Source organism: Trachurus japonicus, chromosome 1, assembly GCF_045865225.1.
Source record: "Trachurus japonicus isolate A0001 chromosome 1, Traja_1.0".
Lineage (NCBI taxonomy): Eukaryota > Metazoa > Chordata > Actinopteri > Carangiformes > Carangidae > Trachurus > Trachurus japonicus.
The window spans coordinates 41,182,146-41,201,980 of record NC_140907.1 but is presented as its reverse complement, the minus strand read 5'-3'; the positions used below and the strand labels follow the sequence as shown (position 1 = coordinate 41,201,980).

The 19,835-nt window shown below is 46.6% G+C and overlaps 1 protein-coding gene across 1 annotated transcript in view; it reads right to left on the bottom strand.

The window, feature by feature from the left end:
- sos1 (son of sevenless homolog 1 (Drosophila)) overlaps positions 1 to 19,835 on the bottom strand; it is a 70,081-nt gene that overhangs the window by 33,303 nt on the left and 16,943 nt on the right. Inside the window, exons 6-10 of the mRNA XM_085788269.1 lie at positions 13,085 to 13,294; positions 11,155 to 11,298; positions 10,126 to 10,236; positions 9,379 to 9,477; positions 7,917 to 8,044 (exon numbers count right to left, since the gene is read on the bottom strand). Of these exons, the coding sequence (XP_085644395.1) occupies positions 7,917 to 8,044; positions 9,379 to 9,477; positions 10,126 to 10,236; positions 11,155 to 11,298; positions 13,085 to 13,294 (692 nt within the window). The remainder of the gene's footprint in view (positions 1 to 7,916; positions 8,045 to 9,378; positions 9,478 to 10,125; positions 10,237 to 11,154; positions 11,299 to 13,084; positions 13,295 to 19,835) is intronic.

Below are 19,835 nucleotides of genomic sequence, written 5' to 3'. Positions count from 1 at the left end.
CCATCTACCTCCAACTGCTTCCAACTACCTCCATCTACCTCCAACTACCTCCAACTGCTTCCAACTACCTCCATCTACCTCCATCTGCTTCCAACTACCTCCAACTACCTCCATCTACCACCATCTACCTCCAACTGCTTCCAACTACCTCCATCTACCTCCATCTGCTTCCAACTACCTCCAACTACCTCCATCTACCACCATCTACCTCCAACTGCTTCCAACTACCTCCATCTACCTCCAACTACCTCCAACTACCTCCATCTACCACCATCTACCTCCAACTGCTTCCAACTACCTCCATCTACCTCCATCTGCTTCCAACTACCTCCAACTACCTCCAACTACCTCCATCTACCACCATCTACCTCCAACTGCTTCCAACTACCTCCATCTACCACCATCTACCTCCAACTGCTTCCAACTACCTCCATCTGCTTCCAACTACCTCCAACTGCTTTCATCTACCTCCAACTACCTCCATCTACCTCCAACTACCTCCATCTACCTCCATCTGCTTCCAACTGCTTTCATCTACCTCCAACTGCTTCCATCTACCTCCATCTGCTTCCAACTACCTCCATCTACCTCCATCTGCTTCCAACTACCTCCAACTACCTCCATCTACCTCCATCTACCTCCAACTGCTTCCAACTACCTCCATCTGCTTCCATCTACCTCCAACTGCTTCCATCTACCTCCAACTACCTCCATCTACCTCCAACTGCTTCCATCTACCTCCAACTGCTCCCAACTACCTCCATCTACCTCCAACTGCTTCCATCTACCTCCATCTAACTCCATCTACCTCCAACTGCTCCCAACTACCTCCATCTGCTTCCAACTACCTCCAACTGCTTCCAACTACCTCCAACTACCTACATCTACCTCCAACTGCTTCCAACTACCTCCAACTACCTCCATCTACCTCCATCTACCTCCAACTGCTTCCATCTACCTCCAACTACCTCCAACTGCTTCCATCTACCTCCAACTGCTCCCAACTACCTCCATCTACCTCCAACTGCTTCCATCTACCTCCATCTACCTCCATCTACCTCCAACTGCTCCCAACTACCTCCATCTGCTTCCAACTACCTCCAACTGCTTCCAACTACCTCCAACTACCTCCATCTACCTCCATCTGCTTCCAACTACCTCCAACTGCTTCCATCTACCTCCATCTGCTTCCAACTACCTCCAACTGCTTCCATCTACCTCCAACTGCTCCCAACTACCTCCATCTGCTTCCAACTACCTCCATCTACCTCCATCTGCTTCCAACTACCTCCAACTACCTCCATCTACCTCCATCTACCTCCAACTGCTTCCAACTACCTCCATCTACCTCCATCTGCTTCCAACTACCTCCAACTACCTCCATCTACCTCCATCTACCTCCAACTGCTTCCAACTACCTCCATCTACCTCCAACTACCTCCAACTGCTTCCAACTACCTCCATCTACCTCCATCTGCTTCCAACTACCTCCAACTGCTTCCAACTACCTCCATCTACCTCCATCTGCTTCCAACTACCTCCAACTGCTTTCATCTACCTCCATCTACCTCCATCTGCTTCCAACTACCTCCAACTGCTTCCAACTACCTCCATCTACCTCCATCTGCTTCCAACTACCTCCAACTGCTTTCATCTACCTCCAACTACCTCCATCTACCTCCAACTACCTCCAACTACCTCCATCTACCTCCATCTGCTTCCAACTGCTTTCATCTACCTCCAACTGCTTCCATCTACCTCCACTCTGCCTCCATCTGCTTCCAACTACCTCCAACTGCTTTCATCTACCTCCAACTACCTCCATCTACCTCCAACTACCTCCAACTACCTCCATCTACCTCCATCTGCTTCCAACTACCTCCATCTGCCTCCATCTACCTCCATCTACCTCCAACTGCTTCCATCTACCTCCATCTGCTTCCATCTACCTCCAACTACCTCCATCTACCTCCAACTGCTTCCATCTACCTCCAACTGCTTCCATCTACCTCCATCTACCTCCAACTGCTTCCATCTACCTCCATCTACCTCCAACTACCTCCATCTACCTCCAACTGCTTCCATCTACCTCCAACTACCTCCAACTGCTTCCATCTACCTCCAACTGCTTCCAACTACCTCCATCTACCTCCATCTGCTTCCAACTACCTCCAACTGCTTCCAACTACCTCCATCTACCTCCAACTGCTTCCAACTACCTCCATCTACCTCCAACTGCTTCCATCTACCTCCAACTACCTCCATCTACCTCCAACTACCTCCATCTACCTCCAACTGCTTCCAACTACCTCCATCTACCTCCAACTGCTTCCATCTACCTCCAACTACCTCCATCTGCTTCCAACTACCTCCAACTACCTCCAACTGCTTCCATCTACCTCCAACTACCTCCATCTACCTCCAACTACCTCCATCTACCTCCATCTACCTCCAACTGCTTCCATCTACCTCCAACTGCTTCCATCTACCTCCAACTACCTCCAACTGCTTCCATCTACCTCCAACTACCTCCATCTGCTTCCAACTACCTCCAACTGCTTCCATCTACCTCCAACTACCTCCATCTACCTCCAACTACCTCCATCTACCTCCAACTGCTTCCATCTACCTCCAACTGCTTCCATCTACCTCCAACTGCTTCCATCTACCTCCAACTGCTTCCATCTACCTCCATCTACCTCCATCTACCTCCAACTGCTTCCATCTACCTCCAACTGCTTCCATCTACCTCCAACTACCCCCAACTGCTTCCATCTACCTCCATCTACCTCCAACTACCTCCATCTACCTCCAACTGCTTCCATCTACCTCCAACTACCTCCAACTGCTTCCATCTACCTCCAACTGCTTCCATCTACCTCCATCTACCTCCATCTACCTCCAACTGCTTCCATCTACCTCCAACTGCTTCCATCTACCTCCAACTACCCCCAACTGCTTCCATCTACCTCCAACTGCTTCCATCTACCTCCAACTGCTTCCAACTACCTCCATCTACCTCCATCTACCTCCAACTGCTTCCAACTACCTCCAACTGCTTCCATCTACCTCCATCTACCTCCATCTACCTCCAACTGCTTCCATCTACCTCCAACTGCTTCCATCTACCTCCAACTACCTCCAACTGCTTCCATCTACCTCCAACTACCTCCATCTACCTCCAACTGCTTCCATCTACCTCCAACTGCTTCCATCTACCTCCATCTACCTCCATCTACCTCCATCTACCTCCAACTGCTTCCATCTACCTCCATCTACCTCCATCTACCTCCAACTGCTTCCATCTACCTCCAACTACCTCCAACTGCTTCCATCTACCTCCAACTGCTTCCATCTACCTCCAACTACCTCCAACTGCTTCCATCTACCTCCAACTGCTTCCATCTACCTCCATCTACCTCCATCTACCTCCAACTGCTTCCATCTACCTCCAACTGCTTCCATCTACCTCCAACTACCCCCAACTGCTTCCATCTACCTCCAACTGCTTCCATCTACCTCCATCTACCTCCAACTGCTTCCATCTACCTCCAACTGCTTCCAACTACCTCCATCTACCTCCATCTACCTCCAACTGCTTCCAACTACCTCCAACTGCTTCCATCTACCTCCATCTACCTCCAACTGCTTCCATCTACCTCCATCTACCTCCAACTACCTCCATCTACCTCCAACTGCTTCCATCTACCTCCAACTACCTCCAACTGCTTCCATCTACCTCCAACTGCTTCCATCTACCTCCATCTACCTCCATCTACCTCCAACTGCTTCCATCTACCTCCAACTGCTTCCATCTACCTCCAACTACCCCCAACTGCTTCCATCTACCTCCAACTGCTTCCATCTACCTCCATCTACCTCCAACTGCTTCCATCTACCTCCAACTGCTTCCAACTACCTCCATCTACCTCCATCTACCTCCAACTGCTTCCAACTACCTCCAACTGCTTCCATCTACCTCCATCTACCTCCATCTACCTCCAACTGCTTCCATCTACCTCCAACTGCTTCCATCTACCTCCAACTACCTCCAACTGCTTCCATCTACCTCCAACTACCTCCATCTACCTCCAACTGCTTCCATCTACCTCCAACTGCTTCCATCTACCTCCATCTACCTCCATCTACCTCCATCTACCTCCAACTGCTTCCATCTACCTCCATCTACCTCCAACTGCTTCCATCTACCTCCAACTACCTCCAACTGCTTCCATCTACCTCCAACTGCTTCCATCTACCTCCAACTACCTCCAACTGCTTCCATCTACCTCCAACTGCTTCCATCTACCTCCATCTACCTCCATCTACCTCCAACTGCTTCCATCTACCTCCAACTGCTTCCATCTACCTCCAACTACCCCCAACTGCTTCCATCTACCTCCAACTGCTTCCATCTACCTCCATCTACCTCCAACTGCTTCCATCTACCTCCAACTGCTTCCAACTACCTCCATCTACCTCCATCTACCTCCAACTGCTTCCAACTACCTCCAACTGCTTCCATCTACCTCCATCTACCTCCAACTGCTTCCATCTACCTCCAACTGCTTCCAACTACCTCCATCTACCTCCATCTACCTCCAACTGCTTCCAACTACCTCCAACTGCTTCCATCTACCTCCATCTACCTCCATCTACCTCCAACTGCTTCCATCTACCTCCAACTGCTTCCATCTACCTCCAACTACCCCCAACTGCTTCCATCTACCTCCAACTACCTCCATCTACCTCCAACTGCTTCCATCTACCTCCAACTGCTTCCATCTACCTCCAACTGCTTCCAACTACCTCCAACTACCTCCATCTACCTCCAACTGCTTCCATCTACCTCCAACTGCTTCCATCTACCTCCAACTGCTTCCATCTACCTCCATCTACCTCCAACTGCCCCACTCTACTTCCATTTACCTCCACTCTGCCTCCACCTGTTTAAGCCGTCTGTTGCAGCTCAAACAACAAAAGAAAGTGAAGTCACCTACGTCCTCATATCCACCTGCCAGTCATCCACCCATCTGTCTCTTCTTTCTCCTCCTCCTCTTTCTCCTCTTCTTCCTCCTCCTCCTTCTCTTCTTCCTCCTCTTCCTCCTCTTCAGGTGAAGAAGGAGAAACTCTACGAAGCAGCAGCAGCAGCTTCTCCTCTCTAACTTCTCCTCTCTAACTCTCTAACAAACAGAACAATGAGCAGCTCAGTAGCTCCGCCCAGTCCTGACGCTGCTTCCTACACACACACACACACACACACACAGAGACACACACACACACACAACCACACACACACACACACACACACACACACAGACCTAAACCTACGACCCTAACGACCCCCCACCCCCACCCCCCACCTGGGCTATTTTGGTACAGGATGGGAGGGGCTGCACACTGGACCTCTATGTGTGTGTGTGTGTGTGTGTGTGTGTGTGTGTGTGTGTGTGTGTGTGTGTGTGAGCAGCTCTTTGTTCTCCTGCTCTGTGTTTCTTTATTGTTTACTTTCTGCTTGAGGGTTTTTGTTAAGTTCTGGTTCTGTTCTCTCACCTGTTGTTTCCCTGAGTATACCGTATCACCGCGGCCAATTAGTTAAAGGGACAACCAGGAGTTTCTATTTGGTTATAAAAAGTCTGATATTAATGTGGATGAATCTACGTTACCACTTGTTAATGGTCCATTTTAGATAAATCTATGGTTTTGTCTCTATGGTTATTTTGTTATTATTAGTGGTGGTGGAAATGCTGGGCGAGCCGACCAGCGTTTCTTTACTTTCGGTTTCGTGGCGAGTCATGAGAATAACGCTGCCGTATGAATCTCCGTTTATGGTGGGAACTACGACGGTATGTGATCGTCTTCCAACCTCTGACTTTAATTCTTGATGAATGAAAACATGAGTCTGGTGGTCGTCGGTCTTCCTCTTCGTCATTCCCGTCCTGCCTCAGCATGTGACCGATCATCTTCCATCTTCTCCACTTCCTCGCTCAGTGGCCTCGTGTCGGCTCTTTCTAGTAGTTCTTCTGTACTGATGTGGCCTTGCCATTGGATTTTGAGGATTCTTCTTAAACACATCGATTGCCTCGTTGTTTCCTTTGTTAATTTTCCTGTTTCACATCCATACACCAACAGCGGCAGCACCAGTGTTTTGTTCAGCCTCGGTTTCGTTCTTCTTGTGAGGCTCTTGAACATTCTTCGTCCTCGGTTACTGGGTTTTCTGATTCTTCTCTGTTGAGTACTTCCTTGAAGTGTGTTACAACTGGCTATGTTCTGGGATGTCACGTACTCCGTTTTATACTTGAATGCACATAACCTGATGTGCCTGTACTTCCTCTTTTCCACCGATGAGGATACCTTTCTCGTCAAGAACTGCCAGAAGCCAAGGTTTTTGCAGAAGTTGTTGTGTTTTTCTTGAGGACCAACTCACTATATGAGCGACTTGCCGTCTTTTCCACCATCGCTCCGACAGTCACTAGGTGCGTTTCCATCAGCTGTTTAGATGCATCGAGATGTATCGCATCGGAAAATGATGATGGAAACGCCGTGATTCGCATTAAAATCCCCTGATTCGCACAAAATGAAATACGCTGCTATGGCCGGGTTTTGGTTGATGGGTTTTGGTTGATTCAATGGGATGGAAACAGCTGTATGTGAATTAAGTGACGTAGCCACTTTCACCCCGTCTGCTCCCGTGTTGCAGTTCACTCACAAGACAACATCAGGGTTTCCGCTGTCACACAACAATTAATTAATTGTGGCGCATCGCCACGGCAAAATAAAAGCCCCCACACACCTTCATATGTGATGACTGCACAGTTCTTCATAGTTCCTCCTCAGTAAAAACAAAACTTATCAACCAGCGCGTCCAGAGTTTATCATTAATAAAGTCTGGGGCGGCGCAACTCTCTCTCTCTCTCCCACACACACACACACGGGTCGCGTTATGACGGTAATAAACATATGCGCTAAATCGCTCTAATGTGTTCAAATCAGACCGTTCGTCCGTCCGGGGGGGGGGGGTGTAGGTGTGTGTGTGTAGGTGTGTGTAGGTGTGTAGGTGTGTGTGTAGGTGTGTGTAGGTGTGTAGGTGTGTATCAGGTGTGTGTAGGTGTGTACCAGGTGTGTAGGTGTGTATCAGGTGTGTGTCTACCTGAGCCTCCTCTTGGCCAGGCTTCTGGAGCAGATTCTCTCCATGCTGCTCTGCAGGTTGAGTGGTGTGTAGGTGTGTGTAGGTGTGTGTAGTGTGTGTAGGTGTGTGTAGGTGTGTGTGTAGGTGTGTGTAGGTGTGTAGGTGTGTGTAGGTGTGTGTGTAGGTGTGTAGGTGTGTAGGTGTGTACCAGGTGTGTACCAGGTGTGTGTCTACCTGAGCCTCCTCTTGGCCAGGCTTCTGGAGCAGATTCTCTCCATGCTGCTCTGCAGGTTGAGTGGTGTGTAGGTGTGTGTAGGTGTGTGTAGTGTGTGTAGGTGTGTGTAGGTGTGTGTAGGTGTGTGTAGTGTGTGTAGGTGTGTGTGTGTGTGTGTGTAGGTGTGTACCAGGTGTGTATCAGGTGTGTATCAGGTGTGTATCTACCTGAGCCTCCTCTTGGCCAGGCTTCGGGAGCAGATTCTCTCCATGCTGCTCTGCAGGTTGAGTGGTGTGTAGGTGTGTGTAGGTGTGTGTAGGTGTGTGTAGGTGTGTGTAGGTGTGTGTAGGTGTGTGTAGTGTGTGTAGGTGTGTGTAGTGTGTAGGTGTGTATCAGGTGTGTGTAGGTGTGTATCAGGTGTGTATCTACCTGAGCCTCCTCTTGGCCAGGCTTCTGGAGCAGATTCTCTCCATGCTGCTCTGCAGGTTGAGTGGTGTGTAGGTGTGTGTAGTGTGTAGGTGTGTGTAGGTGTGTATCAGGTGTGTATCAGGTGTGTATCAGGTGTGTATCTACCTGAGCCTCCTCTTGGCCAGGCTTCTGGAGCAGATTCTCTCCATGCTGCTCTGCAGGTTGAGCAGAGCGGTGATCGCCTGCTTCAGACACTCTTTATCCTCCTCATCCTCGCTCTTCTCCTCCAGTTGCTATGGAAACACACACACACAGGTGGGTCAGGACCAGACTGCAGGTGAGCTGCAGGACAGGTGAGCTGTAAAACCACCACCCTGGTCCCCAGACCCCCCTATGACCCCCTATGACCCCCCCCCCCTCTGTAATAATCTGCAGAACATGACTGGAGGAATTTGAGGAGATTTAACTCAGAGGGACAAAGGAGCTTAAAGCTGCTGGAGGAAAGACCCAAGACCTGGACCGGACCTGGACCGGGACTGGACCAAGACCAGGATCGGACTGGTCCAAGACCCAAGACCTGGACCGGACCACAAGACCAGGACCGGACCGGACCGGACCTGGACTAGACCAGACCGGGACTGGACCAGACCAAGACCTGGACCGGACCACAAGACCAGGACCGGACCGGACCGGACCGGACCACAAGACCAGAACTGGACCAGACCAAGACCAGGACTGGACCTGGACTGGACCACAAGACCTGGACCGGACCAGACCGGACCACAAGACCTGGACCGGACCGGTCCAAGACCTGGACCGGACCGGACCAAGACCAGGACTGGACCAGGACCAGGACTGGACCGGTCCAAGACCAGGACTGGACTTGGACCCAACATCACGATAATCACAAGCTTTAATTAATTAATTCACAACGCAACTGCGGGGGAAAAAAAAAAGGAAAAAAAGAAAGCCAGCGGCAACACTGGTTCTGAGACAGTTAAGTTAAGTTAAGTTGTTATAAGCTGTGTGATGTGTGAGTGACTATGTGGAGCGTGTCAGTCTCTCTGCTGTGCTGGTGGTTAGTGGAGAGTGGATGCAGTTGGATGCACGGCGCCCTCTACAGGATAAACAGCCTCATGTCGGGGGTCTTTTCAGAGTCAAACCAAGTCTTATTCCTGCATTTTATTTCTGAAAATATCGGCCACAATCGGTGAGTTTTGGTCGATTACCGATTATTCTCCAACAGGCTAGAATCGGCCGATTTAATCAGCTCGTCGATAAATCGGTCGGGCCCTAGTGTATACAGGTGTAGTACAGGTGTAGTACTGATGTAGTACAGGTGTGGTAAAGGTGTAGTACAGGTGTAGTACAGGTGCAGACAGTGGTAAAGGTGTAGTAAAGGTGTAGTACAGGTGTAGTACAGGTGTAGTATAGCTGTAGTACTCACCTTGAGCATCTCAAACAGGTGCAGACAGTGGTAAAGGTGTAGTACATGTGTATACAGGTGTAGTACAGGTGTATACAGGTGTGTACTCACCTTGAGCATCTCAAACAGGTGCAGACAGTGGTAAAGGTGTAGTACAGGTGTATACAGGTGTAGTACAGGTGTATACAGGTGTGTACTCACCTTGAGCATCTCAAACAGGTGCAGACAGTGGTAAACGGGGGTGAGCAGCAGTCGGGGCAGAACGTACTGAACTGCCTCTTTAAAACCTTCACAGATGGACTGAACACACAGACACAGAGAGAGAAACAGCTTCATCACCATCATCACTTACAGAGGAGGCGGGGCTTAGAGAGGGGGCGGGGCTAGAGCTCTGTAAAAGAGAGTAAGGACACCACCATTGACTCCCGTGGTTAAAGCCTCATGCCCCCTAGTGGCAGGATGTGGGTATTGCAACAGCGCCCAGAAAACCCATTCACTCCAATGTATGTGTGTTGCCCACTTGCTGGTAAATTGATGAAAACGGCCGTGTTTTTGTTTTTAGGTGTCTTGGTCATATCAGATTATACTTAGAATTTGTTTATTACAAAATGTAGATTGAAACATTCATGTAGACAACGTTTCTTTTTTTACTCTCCTATGTGTTAATGTTTATCTGTAAAGGATCCTCAATGATGCTATTAACGTGGGTGATCTATAAATGTCCTTAAATTATTGAAAACACCACACTGCTCATTCACCAACAATGCAGAGATGTCAGTTCATATTCCTCCACCAGGAGGCGCTGCCATTGGACCAATGCTGTCACTACTCTCTGTTACAGAGCTCTAGGTGGGGCTTACAGGGGGGTGGGGCTTACAGAGGGGGCGGGGCTTACAGGGGGGTGGGGCTTACAGAGGGGGCGGGGCTTACAGAGGGGGCGGGGCTTACCTGTAGGTGGAAGGCAGCTCCGGGTTTAGACACCTGACTCAGGAAGTGTTGATGGAAACCAGAGCGCAGGATGTCCTGAGAGTACGTCTCATAGGGGTCAAAGGCCAGCTCCTGTTAGAGGAAATACAGACCATAATACATCGATCGATAGATCGATAGATCGATAGATCGATAGATAGATAGATAATCATCATTGTGGATTATTATGGTCCTTTCCTACTAGCGCGACACGGCTCGACACGGTTCTACTCGGATTTTATTAATTTATTATTTTTAGCTTTTTTGCTTTTACACACTCTGGTGTGACGTCCGACAGGAATCAAAGCCGTTAAGTTTAAAAACAGACTGGCAGCAGCCACACGGATCTACTGACATGACTGACTTGTTATTCTGTCACCTGAGGTAACGAGGTGAACGAGTGAGTTTGGAGCTGACGAGCAGAGACCGAGACCGAGACCACCATTACTTTGAGGGGGTGAAAGTCATGGTAACTGGTAGTGGAAACTCTGCTTTACATTGTTTGTGGCATCATCATAAAATAAAATAAAAAGGGTTTTCTGGGATAAAGGGGCAGATTAAATACGATTCATTCAGATTTGAGAGTTCTTTGTTTTTATTGTCGCCTTTCAATGCAGGATAATTTATTGTCTCATATTTCCGTGTATCTCGCTTTCAGAGAAATTCTGCTTCTTTCTCCGCTCTCCGTCCGTCCGTTGTCTTCACCGTCTTCCACAGAGCCACATGGCTACTTAATATGCACGTACTGATTCGCATCGACCATATATGGTTGTGTTTGGGCGTGTAGAGGGCTGGATATGAGGCGTGTTCACATCTGCACTCTTCTTGGGTCTGGTGTGATTTATCAATGGAAGTTGCGGTTAGAGTAGTGCTGTGTACGAACAGTTTGATAGATCTGAAGAGGGTGTGAATATTTTGTGTGTACGCCATTTTGGGCTTTTCGCTGTACGTCAACATTTCGTAGCACTTTTACATTTCCTGTTTGATAAATGAGTGTTGAGGTGAACGAACCTCGGCCAGGTCCTCGAAGCAGCTTCCCACCAGAGGATGAGGACTTCCTTCGTCCGTCATCTCCACCGTGTCCTCGATGAGGCCGAGCAGCTTCACCGTCACCTCGTGGATGTCCACGATCCGGCTGAAGATGCTGTCCACGTCCTGACGGGGGACCAAGCAGACCGGTCAGTGTCTCAAATATACATCCATATTTGGTTTATGCAGTGCTTCAATATTTTGTAATATAAGTGACAAAGGTGTACTACGAAAAGGTAAATAAATGAAAAACAATAGATGGGAGAAAAATCAGAAAACACAGAGGAGACCATAGGATAGAAGAAAAATAAAACACTGCTGTCCAGATGTGTCCAGCATGGGGCTGGAGGTGAACGGTACCTACGTGGTGTGAGTAGAGCATGGGGCTGGAGGTGAACGGTACCTACGTGGTGTGAGTAGAGCATGGGGCTGGAGGTGAACGGTACCTACGTGGTGTGAGTAGAGCATGGGGCTGAAGGTGAACGGTACCTACGTGGTGTGAGTAGAGCATGGGGCTGGAGGTGAACGGTACCTACGTGGTGTGAATAGAGCATGGGGCTGAAGGTAAAGGGTACCTACGTGGTGTGAGTAGAGCATGGGGCTGGAGGTAAAGGGTACCTACGTGGTGTGAGAAGAGCATGGGGCTGGAGGTGAACGGTACCTACGTGGTGTGAGTAGAGCATGGGGCTGAAGGTAAAGGGTACCTACGTGGTGTGAGTAGAGCATGGGGCTGGAGGTGAAGGGTACCTACGTGGTGTGAGTAGAGCATGGGGCTGGAGGTGAACGGTACCTACGTGGTGTGAGTAGAGCATGGGGCTGGAGGTGAACGGTACCTACGTGGTGTGAGTAGAGCATGGGGCTGGAGGTGAACGGTACCTACGTGGTGTGAGTAGAGCATGGGGCTGGAGGTGAACGGTACCTACGTGGTGTGAGTAGAGCATGGGACTGAAGGTGAACGGTACCTACGTGGTGTGAGTAGAGCATGGGACTGAAGGTGAACGGTACCTACGTGGTGTGAGTAGAGCATGGGGCTGGAGGTGAACGGTACCTACGTGGTGTGAGTAGAGCATGGGGCTGGAGGTGAACGGTACCTACGTGGTGTGAGTAGAGCATGGGGCTGGAGGTGAACGGTACCTACGTGGTGTGAGTAGAGCATGGGGCTGGAGGTGAACGGTACCTACGTGGTGTGAGTAGAGCATGGGGCTGGAGGTGAACGGTACCTACGTGGTGTGAGTAGAGCATGGGGCTGGAGGTGAACGGTACCTACGTGGTGTGAGTAGAGCATGGGGCTGGAGGTGAACGGTACCTACGTGGTGTGAGTAGAGCATGGGACTGAAGGTGAACGGTACCTACGTGGTGTGAGTAGAGCATGGGGCTGAAGGTAAAGGGTACCTACGTGGTGTGAGAAGAGCATGGGGCTGGAGGTGAACGGTACCTACGTGGTGTGAGTAGAGCATGGGGCTGAAGGTAAAGGGTACCTACGTGGTGTGAGTAGAGCATGGGGCTGGAGGTGAAGGGTACCTACGTGGTGTGAGTAGAGCATGGGGCTGGAGGTAAAGGGTACCTACGTGGTGTGAGTAGAGCATGGGGCTGAAGGTGAACGGTACCTACGTGGTGTGAGTAGAGCATGGGGCTGGAGGTGAACGGTACCTACGTGGTGTGAGTAGAGCATGGGGCTGAAGGTAAAGGATACCTACGTGGTGTGAGTAGAGCATGGGGCTGAAGGTGAACGGTACCTACGTGGTGTGAGTAGAGCATGGGGCTGAAGGTAAAAGGTACCTACGTGGTGTGAGTAGAGCATGGGGCTGGAGGTAAAGGGTACCTACGTGGTGTGAGTAGAGCATGGGGCTGGAGGTAAAGGGTACCTACGTGGTGTGAGTAGAGCATGGGGCTGAAGGTAAAGGGTACCTACGTGGTGTGAGTAGAGCATGGGGCTGGAGGTGAAGGGCTCTCTGAACACCTTGATCAGCAGGTTGAGCTGCCTCAGGTACTGACGGCCGTCGGCCATGAAGCTACGAACCAGCTCGTAGTAACTCTGCTCCTCATTGGTCGACGGCTCCTCGTCCATCAGAGGGAAACCGCTGATGTCCTCCTCGTCCTGGTGGAACATGTCCATCAGCACCTACACACACACACACACACACACACACAGATAATGTATGGACTTAGTGGACTATAACACAGCATTGATCATGTACAAAGTGTATAACAACTTGTTACCTTGTAAAATTGGTTAGTTAGTGAACATGTTTAAAAAAAGGGAATGTAGAAATGAGCTCTGAGGGAAACGTATGATTGAAAAAACAAAGTCCATAATTTCTATATTTCATGAGGCGTATAAAAAGAAAGATAATAAAAAGTTGGTCTCAAGAATATACGGAAGTATAAAAGCTTCTAAAAATCACTCTACGTTCTCCATTAAACAAAAGTGAGAAGGAGTCAGAAACACAAATATCAGAAGAGACCTGGATAGAAATATGTGAGACACAAGCGACCGCTGCAAACTCAAGATGTTTAAGAGAGTTCAGCTGGAAGAATGTAGTGAGATTTTTCATAACTCCTAAGTGAACAGCACTACGAACCTCTATGGCTAACCACCACTTTACTGTTTTTTAGGCCTGTCCGATCCAGTTATTTTGGAAGGAGGTGTCAACCGAGATAAATAAAAGAATAGGGGTGGATTTAGATTTTTCTTTTGTTATTTTATATCTCTGTAAAATTCCGAAAACAGTTTTGCATAAGGACAGGTACTTGTTGAAGATTCTTCTGGCCAGTGGTAGGAATTAAAGCCATAACCAGAAGGTGGTTGCAACTAGATCCTCCAACATTGATCCAGTGGCTCGGGATCATTCATGAAGTTTACTGTATGGAGAGACTTACTTTTGTTTTAAGACTTCAGTTGGAGAAGTGTATGGAACGCTGGGAAAAATGGATTGAATATGCACCTTGAATAGTGTGACATTTGACTATGATCTATGTATGTGTAATTGAATATTTTGATTTTAACTGTACCACCCATGATGATCTCATGTTCTTTGTTCATGTAGATAAATAAAAAGTAAAAAAAAAAGAAAAAACAAAGTCCAGGACTAAAATAAAAGATCAATGTATTTCTGTAAGGGCTGTTAATCTATGGAATGCACTTGATGACGATTTGAAGATGTGCCAGTCAATGTATGAATTCAAACGTTTGTTTCAGAATAAGGTATTTGATAAATCTGAGAGATGTGGTTGATGTAGCCGACACTATTATGTTATTATGTTTTGGGATTTTGTGCAAAACGATGTGATTTCTGTTTGATGTTTTGAATGATGTGATCTGATGAAGTTGATCATGTAAGAAGAGTAAAGTAGGCGAAAAGAAGAGATAGCTGCAGCCTGATGCCTTTTAGGTTTGGCTCTTTTCTAGTTGAACTGATGTTTTCTGTTGGACTTTTAACTTTGAATGACCTGACCCAAATAAACAAGTTTTCATTCATTCATTCACAAACACACAACGACACCATGTGGCAGATCTCATGACACACAAGGGGCAAAAACTCTAAATCTTACCAAGAATATTTGTCTTTTTTCTAGTCAAAATAAGACTCATCACATAAAAAGCAGCTTGTTTTTAGACACTTTTTACTTCTTTCAAGCAGATTTTCACTTGAAATAAGTAGAAAAATCTGATAGTGGAGCAAGTTTTTCTTTCTTATTACAAGCACAAAAAACTTACTTCCACTGGCAGATTTTTCTACTTATTTCAAGTGAAAATTAGTTTGAAACAAGTGAAAATGATCTAAAAACAAGTTCATTTTTAGGTGATGAGTCTTATTTTAAGTGGAAAGAGATTAGTTTTGACTAGAAATGAGACATTTTGACAAGAAATAAGACAAATATTCTTGGAAAGATGTTGAGTTTTTACAGTGTACGACTCTGTGTAGTGTTGTTGTTGTTTTTGTTGTAGTGGTTGATGTGTTGTGTAGTTGTGTACCTTTTCACCTCTCATTCAAGAGGCTTCTTGGATTTTGGGATGGGATTGAATCCTGGGGATAAAGCCGGTAGTATTGTGTTTTGTCAATGACCCCTTCTTTTTTGTAATTGTTGTAGACATTCTATCACCTTCTTTTTATCGCCACTGGTCGGGTCTCGTTTCAGAGTTTCATACGTGTTAGAGTCGCTGAGTAGTGCAGATACCTTAGCCTGGTAGTCAGTTGTATTGATCTACCCTTGTCTGCTGGGAGGATTGTAATGTTTTGGTCTTTGCTCAGAGCCGTCACTGCTTTCCTCTCCTCATAGGTGAGGTTAGAGGGGGGGACCTTGGCCTCGGCCACCGCCGCTGACACTTTTAACCTTAGCTGATCCGCCTCAGCTCCGGTTAAGTTGTTTTTCCTTATAGCAGATTCTGTAGCTGTGATCAAATCCACTATAGGTAGTAGGGATGTGCACGGGTACCCGAGTAGGTAATCTGCTATCCGGTTATGAATTTATTATCCGGTTAACCTAGGATTAAAAAAACATCACGTTAGAGCAACAGTCTGGTGTCAGATCAAACTACATCATCATGTCGTGGTTCAGCTTTTTGTCGTGTTAAACAGTTTCAGATGAAGCAGCAACGTGATTTTCTGCTGTGTAAAAGTGTTTTTGGATCGAACCTCGGACTTTCAAACCTTTTACAATAATCTATGGTGGTTCCCTCGGCGACGACAGGTGTCATCAAGTCTGTTAGAGAATCTGCTGCTTTCAGTTTACAAACATTCTGAAACCTTCCCCGTTATTTCCTGAGACGATGCGAGGCCGAGAGGACCGAAGGCACCAACATGTAGTGGACTAATAAATAAACACCGCTAATGATTTAAAGAAAAGAAAAAACAGTTTTCTCCTCCGAGGCCGCGGCATAAAGATGCTCATCTGCCCCGTATGAGCATCTTAACTCCATCTCTACTCTGATTATCAGCTGATGTTTAGTCTGACGACGCTGTGAGTCAGTGATGTGACTGTCTGACGGTCAGAGAGCATTTATGCCCCGGCTGCTCTCTGTCCGTCAGACATGACCTCATCTTATGTTTTATTACAGTGATCGGTTACCCGGGTAACACCAAGTTAGGTTACTCAATTAGGAAATTATTCGACATGCCCATCCCTAGTAGGTAGCTCTTTGGGTGTCATGGCGACAGAGCGCCTGGTCAGATGGACATGAACTGATGAAGGTGAAACGTCTTCTAGACTGATAACTAAGTCCAGGTGCTTTACATTTAACCTCCTTTTAAAGAGTCTGACCTGGACACATGAGAGTATGCACCGGCCTGTTGTGTAGTAGTTGTGTAGTAGTTGTGTAGTAGTAGTTGTGTAGTAGTAGTTGTGTAGTAGTAGTTGTGTAGTAGTAGTTGTGTAGTAGTAGTTGTGTAGTAGTAGTTGTGTAGCAGTAGTTGTGTAGTACCTTGTCTGCACACATGGCCACGGTGATGTCCTGCTGGGAGATCTCGTAGTGGCGGATGTTCCTGACGTAGCTGTGTTGTAGTGGTTGTAGTGTAGTTCTGTAGTGTAGTGTAGTTGTGTAGTAGTAGTAGTAGTAGTTGTGTAGTAGTAGTTGTGTAGTAGTAGTTGTGTAGCAGTAGTTGTGTAGTAGTAGTAGTAGTTGTGTAGTAGTTGTGTGGTAGTAGTTGTGTAGTGTAGTGGTTGTGTAGTAGTAGTAGTAGTTGTGTAGTGTAGTTGTGTAGCAGTAGTAGTGTAGTGGTTGTGTAGTAGTAGTAGTAGTTGTGTAGTAGTAGTAGTAGTAGTTGTGTAGTAGTAGTTGTGTAGTAGTAGTTGTGTAGTAGTAGTAGTAGTTGTGTAGCAGTAGTTGTGTAGTGTAGTGGTTGTGTAGTAGTAGTTGTGTAGTAGTAGTTGTGTAGTAGTAGTAGTAGTAGTAGTTGTGTAGCAGTAGTTGTGTAGTAGTAGTGTAGTAGTAGTTGTGTAGTAGTAGTTGTGTAGCAGTAGTTGTGTAGTAGTAGTTGTGTAGTAGTAGTTGTGTAGCAGTAGTTGTGTAGCAGTAGTTGTGTAGCAGTAGTTGTGTAGCAGTAGTTGTGTAGTAGTAGTAGTAGTTGTGTAGTAGTTGTGTGGTAGTAGTTGTGTAGTGTAGTGGTTGTGTAGTAGTAGTAGTAGTTGTGTAGTGTAGTTGTGTAGCAGTAGTAGTGTAGTGGTTGTGTAGTAGTAGTAGTAGTTGTGTAGTAGTAGTAGTAGTAGTTGTGTAGTAGTAGTTGTGTAGTAGTAGTTGTGTAGTAGTAGTAGTAGTTGTGTAGCAGTAGTTGTGTAGTGTAGTGGTTGTGTAGTAGTAGTTGTGTAGTAGTAGTTGTGTAGTAGTAGTAGTAGTAGTAGTTGTGTAGCAGTAGTTGTGTAGTAGTAGTGTAGTGTAGTTGTGTAGTTGTAGTAGTGTAGTGTAGTTGTGTAGTAGTAGTTGTGTAGTAGTTGTAGTGTAGTGTAGTTGTGTAGTAGTAGTTGTGTAGTAGTAGTGTAGTGGTTGTGTAGTAGTAGTTGTGTAGTAGTAGTTGTGTAGCAGTAGTTGTGTAGTAGTAGTAGCAGTAGTTGTGTAGCAGTAGTTGTGTAGTAGTAGTAGCAGTAGTTGTGTAGCAGTAGTTGTGTAGTAGTAGTAGTGTAGTAGTAGTAGTGTAGTGTAGTTGTGTAGTAGTAGTAGTTGTGTAGTAGTTGTGTAGCAGTAGTTGTGTAGTAGTAGTTGTGTAGTAGTAGTGTAGTGTAGTTGTGTAGTAGTAGTAGTTGTGTAGTAGTTGTGTAGTAGTAGTTGTGTAGTAGTTGTGTAGTAGTTGTGTAGTAGTAGTTGTGTAGTAGTTGTGTAGTAGTTGTGTAGTAGTAGTTGTGTAGTAGTAGTTGTGTAGTAGTAGTGTAGTGGTTGTGTAGTAGTAGTTGTGTAGTAGTAGTTGTGTAGTTGTGTAGCAGTAGTAGTGTAGCAGTAGTTGTGTAGCAGTAGTTGTGTAGTAGTAGTAGTAGTAGTAGTAGTAGTTGTGTAGCAGTAGTTGTGTAGTAGTAGTGTAGTGGTTGTGTAGTAGTAGTTGTGTAGTAGTAGTTGTGTAGTTGTGTAGCAGTAGTAGTGTAGCAGTAGTTGTGTAGCAGTAGTTGTGTAGCAGTAGTTGTGTAGTAGTAGTAGTTGTGTAGTAGTTGTGTAGTTGTGTAGCAGTAGTAGTGTAGCAGTAGTTGTGTAGCAGTAGTTGTGTAGTAGTAGTAGTAGTAGTAGTAGTAGTTGTGTAGTAGTAGTTGTGTAGTAGTAGTGTAGTGGTTGTGTAGTAGTAGTTGTGTAGTAGTAGTTGTGTAGTTGTGTAGCAGTAGTAGTGTAGCAGTAGTTGTGTAGCAGTAGTTGTGTAGCAGTAGTTGTGTAGTAGTAGTAGTTGTGTAGTAGTAGTAGTGTAGTAGTTGTGTAGTAGTAGTGTAGTAGTAGTGTAGCAGTAGTTGTGTAGCAGTAGTTGTGTAGTAGTAGTTGTGTAGTACCTTGTCAGCACACATGGCCACGGTGATGTCCTGCTGGGAGATCTCGTAGTGGCGGATGTTCCTGACGTAGCTGTGTTGTAGTGGTTGTAGTGTTGTTCTGTAGTGTAGTGTAGTTGTGTAGTAGTAGTAGTAGTAGTAGTAGTTGTAGCAGTAGTTGTGTAGTAGTAGTGTAGTAGTAGTTGTGTAGTAGTAGTTGTGTAGTAGTTGTGTAGCAGTAGTTGTGTAGCAGTAGTTGTGTAGTACCTTGTCTGCACACATGGCCACGGTGATGTCCTGCTGGGAGATCTCGTAGTGGCGGATGTTCCTGACGTAGCTGTGTTGTAGTGTTGTAGTGTTGTTCTGTAGTGTAGTTGTGTAGTAGTGTAGTAGTAGTAGTGTAGTAGTTGTAGTAGTAGTAGTGTAGCAGTAGTTGTGTAGCAGTAGTTGTGTAGTAGTAGTTGTGTAGCAGTAGTTGTGTAGTAGTAGTTGTGTAGTACCTTGTCTGCACACATGGCCACGGTGATGTCCTGCTGGGAGATCTCGTAGTGGCGGATGTTCCTGACGTAGCTGTGTTGTTGTGTTGTAGTGTTGTTCTGTAGTGTAGTTGTGTAGTAGTGTAGTAGTAGTAGTGTAGTAGTTGTAGTAGTAGTAGTGTAGCAGTAGTTGTGTAGCAGTAGTTGTGTAGCAGTAGTTGTGTAGCAGTAGTTGTGTAGTGTAGTAGTTGTGTAGTAGTAGTTGTGTAGCAGTAGTTGTGTAGCAGTAGTTGTGTAGTAGTAGTTGTGTAGTAGTAGTTGTGTAGTAGTAGTAGTAGTAGTACCTTGTCTGCACACATGGCCACGGTGATGTCCTGCTGGGAGATCTCGTAGTGGCGGATGTTCCTGACGTAGCTGTGTTGTTGTGTTGTAGTGTTGTTCTGTAGTGTAGTTGTGTAGTAGTGTAGTAGTAGTAGTGTAGTAGTTGTAGTAGTAGTAGTGTAGCAGTAGTTGTGTAGCAGTAGTTGTGTAGTAGTAGTTGTGTAGTAGTAGTGTAGTAGTTGTGTAGCAGTAGTTGTGTAGTAGTAGTTGTGTAGCAGTAGTTGTGTAGTACCTTGTCTGCACACATGGCCACGGTGATGTCCTGCTGGGAGATCTCGTAGTGGCGGATGTTCCTGACGTAGCTGTGTTGTTGTGTTGTAGTGTTGTTCTGTAGTGTAGTTGTGTAGTAGTGTAGTAGTAGTAGTGTAG